The 6,108-nt window shown below is 47.2% G+C and overlaps 1 protein-coding gene across 1 annotated transcript in view; it reads left to right on the forward strand.

Annotated features, from left to right (window-relative positions):
- LOC103209691 (cleavage stimulation factor subunit 1-like) overlaps positions 1–5,204 on the forward strand; it is a 5,797-nt gene extending 593 nt beyond the window's left edge. Inside the window, exons 2-3 of the mRNA XM_007955595.1 lie at positions 971–1,361; positions 4,945–5,204. Coding sequence (XP_007953786.1) covers positions 971–1,361; positions 4,945–5,204 — 651 coding nt within the window. The remainder of the gene's footprint in view (positions 1–970; positions 1,362–4,944) is intronic.
- The last annotated feature ends 904 nt before the right edge of the window (positions 5,205–6,108 follow it).

The raw sequence follows: 6,108 nt of genomic DNA on the forward strand, positions 1-6,108 counted from the left end.
TTCTTTGCTAAAAGCATCCCAGTGATCATCCTGTAAAACAAGGACAGTGACGAGGAGATGTGTCACAGGTGGCATGTGGCCAAGACGCCAGCTGCCTCTGGCCAGCCAGGACTCAGTAGTCACATTTCATGTGATGGGGGGTCAGGGCCCATAGCACTGTTTAAAGATTGTAAATCCCATTAAAAACAAAATAGCCAGTTCTGCTAAAGTGTATATAACCTGTCAGAGTCAAAAAGTTACTCACTCGAAACACATGTTTGCTGGGAAAGTGTCATCGAGTACCCTATTTTGAATATGTAGTACAGAAATACTAATATTTTAGTGGTGGTTTCCACTTATGATTTAATTTTTCACTGAGTATTCGGAAAAGAGCCCTGGCGGTATAGTGATTAAGTGCTCTGTTACAAACCAAAAGGTCAGTGGTTTGAACCCACCAGCCACTCTGCAGGAGAAAGATGAGGCAGTCTGTTTCTGTAAAGATTACAGCCTTGGAAGCCCTATGGGGCAGTTCTGCCCTGTCCTACAGGGTTGCTATGAGTCAGAATCAACTCAGCGGCAATGGGTTTGGTTTTAAGTTGTTTCTTCTACTTTGGTAATTAAATGTAAGTTTTACTCCATTTTTGGGGTCCTGGGGCAAGTTAAAGCAGCAGCCGTGTACAGGTTTTACGTTTGTTCAGTCGCCCAGCATGAGTGCTGCTGATTGTCATCGGGGCACGTGGGTAGCCCGTCCTGAGTTTACCCAACGTCACGTGCAAATAGCGAAGATGCTGCCTGTGGTTTTCGAAATTATCTCACCAGTAAATGTGTAGTTTGGAAAATTTCTATTTAAAAGGTTATCCATTGGTTGCAAGGAGTGTTTTAGTTCCCTCTCACATCACCAGTACTTGACCGTTGGTTAAGGGACTTCCACATTGCCTCTGGGTTCTGGTGTCCACCAGTCGGTCACCTGTGCCAATGTCTGTCCCAACAGGAAGCAGAGATGCTGCGTTCCATCTCCTTCCACCCGTCTGGAGATTTCATCCTTGTTGGGACGCAACACCCTACTCTTCGGCTTTACGACATCAACACGTTTCAGTGTTTCGTCTCCTGTAATCCCCAAGACCAGCACACAGATGCCATATGTTCTGTCAACTACAACCCTAGCGCCAACATGTATGTGACTGGCAGCAAGGATGGCTGCATCAAATTATGGGACGGTGTCTCCAATCGCTGCATCACGACTTTCGAGAAGGCCCACGATGGTGCAGAAGTGTGTTCTGCCATTTTTTCAAAAAATTCTAAGTACATTCTCTCCAGTGGAAAAGACTCTGTAGCCAAACTCTGGGAAATCTCGACAGGCCGTACACTGGTCAGGTACACAGGTATGTGACACCCTGGGTTACCCGGCATTCATGGGGCATTTCACAGTTCCCAGGACCCTTAGATGCTCACGAGAGACCAACCAGTCAGTCTGTGAGCTTGGGGTAAGAGAAAGCCGCAGCTTAGCGGTTAAATAATTTGGCTCAGGCTGCACTTAGGAGGAGGCAGGCCTGGAAATAACACCGCCGTTTCCTGCCTCTGCTCGTTGCAATAGGTCACCGCTCAGGGTGGACTGGGTTCCGTGGGAGTCCTGGAAGGAACCTGGCAGTCTTTGTGTGCCCACAGAAGTGTAAGCGCAGTCCAGAGAAAGGCTCAGGGCGTCTCGGGGAGGCCGCAGTCTGGGAAGGGGGAGCCGGAAGGGAAGGTCGTGGTCTGTTTCTAAGAGGGCAGAGGTGGCCTACAAAATGAGACCAGAGGGTTGGGCGCTTAGACAGACAGCGGACCCCTCAGACCAAAGCCAGGTTGAATTTCATTCATTCATGGGGTGTCCTGAGAAAGAGCCTGTGAGGCCTCTTTCTGGTGACATCTGTGTAAATCTGTCCTGGCGCTGGCAGTGCCTGTCCAGTTAGCACCAGTGAAAGCGTCATGCCGCTTCTGCTCCTGAAGCAGCAAAGACCAGTGTTTGGTGTGAAAAACAAGGAAGCGTCAGCATTGCCCAGTTGCCTGTGTGTTAAGAAATGTTTGTGTCACACACTAACGTTGCCATGACTGTCTCTCAAGAAATTCACAAGAAAACGGCACAGTTACGGAGGATCTGCTGTGCCGGGGACTGCCCTGGTGACAACCTAGAGAAGAGAATGGCAGGTTTGTGCCATTGAAACCGCTTGGGTGGGGCGTAACCTGCCCTACGTCTGTCTGTGACCAGGGTTGGCTTCGGGACATCTTTCTGGCGCCCAGTGTATGCACTACCACTACTAGGTCTTACTGAGAGCCGTTTTCCTCATAATTCTTAGTGACTTGAGTGAAATGCTTTGATATGCAGCTGTTTTGAAAATAACCTCTACTCATCACTATTAGAGACCTGTGTGCTCATTGCAAAACGAAGGGACAAACGTGACCAAAGTGAAAATGCAAAGCCCCCTTCAGATGTGGCCACCAGTGGCCTGAAAGACCAGGGGATGTCCAGACAGACCACAGCAAGCCCCTGTCAGTTGCTTGTAACCACCATTCTGTCGTATGAGTGTTCAGAATGTTCGATGTGACACGTGTTGACTGGTTGGTTCTGGCAGAGAACCGCAGTTTGCTTTTTCCAAATGACGTGATGATGGACGTTGTATGCAGATACTCTGGTTTATTTTATTTCATTTTTTTTTTCCATGTTAAGACCCTTTCATGTCAGCATGTTGAGATCTGTGTTTCCACTTTAATGTTCCATTAGAATTCAGGGAGTTCTTGAAATAAGGGAAAGGAAGAACTTTTCAAAGAAAATATTTAAAATATTGACATTAAAAAATTAAAGCACTGCACAGAGTGCTAGTCTGGAGGGAAGAAATGCACAGCACGTACCATAGATGAGGAGTCCACTGTACGTACCATGCTGGTGCTCAGCCGCTGACCTGAAGGTTGGTGGTTTGAATCAACCAGCCACTCCACGGGAGAAGGATGCAGTCTGCTTCCGTAGAGATTACATCCAAGGAAACCCTGTGGGCATTTACTCCGGCCTATGGGAGCTCTGGTGGCGTAGTGCCTAAAGCATTTGACTGCTAACCAGAAGGCTTGCAGTTCAAACTCACCAGCCACTCCTCGGAAGGAAGATTGGACACCCCAAGGAGGGAGGGGTCGCTATGAGTCGGAATTGACTCAACAGCAGTGAGTTTGGTGGTGGTTGTTGTTGTTGTTATGGGGTCACTGCAGTTGGAATCAACTCAGTGACAACAAGTTTGGTTTTGGGTATATAATAAACATGGGTCAGACACTGGGTTAATGTCTTTGTAAAGAGGCCTTATAAATAAAAGAAGCCCAGGTTTTACAGAAAAGTGGACAAAGAACATTCATTTTACAGAAGAAATTTAAATGGTTGGTAACCAGAAGACGTCCAGCCTCACTATGCACCTAGAAAATGAAAGTGGAAGTCTTTTTTGCTGGTAAGATTTCAGGAGTTAAGATTGATAATATACGATATTCATAACGATTTGGGGAAAATATATATATATTTTATTGGTGGGAGTGTCAATTGGTAAAATATTTCTAAAGAATAGTTTATTAGCATCTTCCAAAATTTTAAATACATATATTTTTGTCCCACTGTATCCCATCTTAGAAATTCAAGCTATCATAACTGGACAAGGTGGTGGTCAGGTGTTTCATGTTGTCACTTACACAGCCTGTGGGGTTGGTGCTTAGCTGTGTCTGCTGAACAGATGGCATATACACGTAACAGGAGGCTCATCAGTGTTTCCTGGGGTCGTCAGAAATTAGAAACCATATAGATGTCCATGAATTATCACGGAGTAAATCTGTTACATGCACCCAATCGCAGGAAGTCAGTAATCATTGTAGCCTTTACTGAGTGCTTATTCTGCAGAGCTGTGTAAGCTCTGTGGTGGTGGTGGCAGTCCAGTCGGTTCTGACTCATGGTGACGTCACCCTTGTGTCCATATAGGATTGCTGCCCATAGACTTTGAGGCCATCACCTCTCAGAAGCACATCTTCAGGCCTGCCTTCTGAAGCACCTCTGGGTGGGTTCACACCACCGACCTTTGGGCCAGTGGGGTAGGTGCTTAATTATACCCACTGAATAGATGAGAACGTTAAGGCTTAGGGACGTTAAGTAGTTTACCCAAGGCTGCTTCACTAGTAAGGACTGGATCCGGATCTGACACCAGAAGTTGGTGCTTCCAGCCAGTAAGTGGTACGTCTGTAAGGTCATCACTACACGTTACTGAATAGAAACCCCGTGTGACGTGTGCTCTGATGTAAGTGATTTTATGCATGGGTGCACAGCTTCCAGAGATTGGACTTAAAGGATTTTCTCCAGAATGCTGAGACTGGTTACCTCTAGGTGGTGGCAAGATGATCGGGGGGAGCTTTTTATACTCTATATAACACTGGAAACATAAAATACTTATTTTCTTTTGGTCCTAAAAAATAGGATAAAGCTTCCTTTTGGAGCTGTCCATACTCCTTGTCTCCATAATTCTGTTCCTAGGATTTAATTCTAAGAAAATGAAGCCTTCAGTACAAAGGATGTCTATCATGGAGTCACTTAATGATGAATACAACTGAAATGCCTAGCAATAAAATAGGTAATGGTGCGTCCAAACAGTGAGATACTTGGCAGCCAATAAGAAAACATGGGAAAATTACCAAACATAAAGTTGGTTTCAGGCATCATAGGAAAATTATATAACGTGACACCAGTTAGTATTTTCAAAGCAGCCTGTTTTTAGGCGTAGATGTATGTTGCAGCGTTAACGGTGTTGTCCTTAGGTAGTGGACCTAAATGTGAGTCCTTTTTTATACTTCTTTAGTGTTTCCAGGATTGCACAGTAAGTGTGCGTGACCGGGACAGTGCTGTCGTCATCTGTCTGTGGCAAGCTTGCTCTCGCTCGGCCCGCAGCCCCTCACCTCCCGTTTTCTGTGCAGGTGCCGGGCTGAGCGGACGGCAGGTGCACAGGACACAGGCGGTCTTCAACCACACTGAGGACTACGTGCTGCTGCCGGACGAGAGGACCATCAGCCTGTGCTGCTGGGACTCGCGCACGGCCGAGCGCCGGAACCTGCTCTCGCTGGGGCACAACAACATTGTGCGCTGCATCGTGCACTCACCCACCAACCCCGGCTTCATGACCTGCAGCGACGACTTCCGGGCACGGTTCTGGTACCGCAGGTCCACCACCGACTGAGCAGGGCTCCTCTCTCGGGACTCTGCCCCGCCCTGGCCGGCCCCACCGGCCTGCACCATAAGTCACTGCCCCGCCTTGGCGGGTTAGCTGCCACCTTCAGCTGCCCTGGATTTTTACAAAAGAACCTTTTGTACCTTGATGGCGAATCATGGTGGCAAAGGCCGGAAGCGTGGATCTGTGCAGTTGCCCCACATTCACTGGTGATCCCAGTTTCATCGGTTCTGTGAGTGCAGGACTCGCCACTTGTCTTAAATCAGTACCTCGATCATTTGCAGAGGGAGGGAGTGGTACTGCGGTGCCTTCTCGATCTCAGATGGCTCTGTCAGGAGAACTGGCCTGGGGTCACTTAGCTTATGTACCAGTGTGGCCACGCCCTCTTCTGTGTACTTACTTCCTTTCAGAATACAGTTTGGTGGATGCGTAGTCCTACAGCTGAGAATCAAGGGGTTGGTGCCATATTGAAACCATGACAGATAAGATACCACTTCTGCCCTGACATGACATCATTCTGATAATAAAAGCTCAGATTTGCGACTTTAGTGTGACATGTTTTTTACTTCAATAAAATTAACGGCCGGTTATTTCCTGAAGATTTCGAGATAAATCCTTCATCATAACCTCCCACGTTATCCTTCCATTACATGCTGTGCTTACCTTCTGTGAATGTTTCTGGTAACATTACAAGTTGATGAGGAACATAATTGAAAACTTGCTATGCCCAGAACTAATCAAAGTTAGATGAGCCTTCTGTTGCTCTCAGGGGTTGCTCCTCTTCACAGGTGATTAGTAACACCGACTGACACTGTGCTCCCGGAATTTCCAATCCCCTTGTTCAGTTCCCTTCATGAGCGGTAAGTGCTCATTGACACACAGGGCATCTGAGCCGCAGAGGATGTACGCAGTC

The sequence above is a fragment of the Orycteropus afer genome, unplaced genomic scaffold (genome assembly GCF_000298275.1).
Source record: "Orycteropus afer afer isolate SDZICR_OR568_19922 unplaced genomic scaffold, OryAfe1.0 scaffold00515, whole genome shotgun sequence".
Classification (NCBI taxonomy): Eukaryota; Metazoa; Chordata; class Mammalia; order Tubulidentata; family Orycteropodidae; genus Orycteropus; species Orycteropus afer.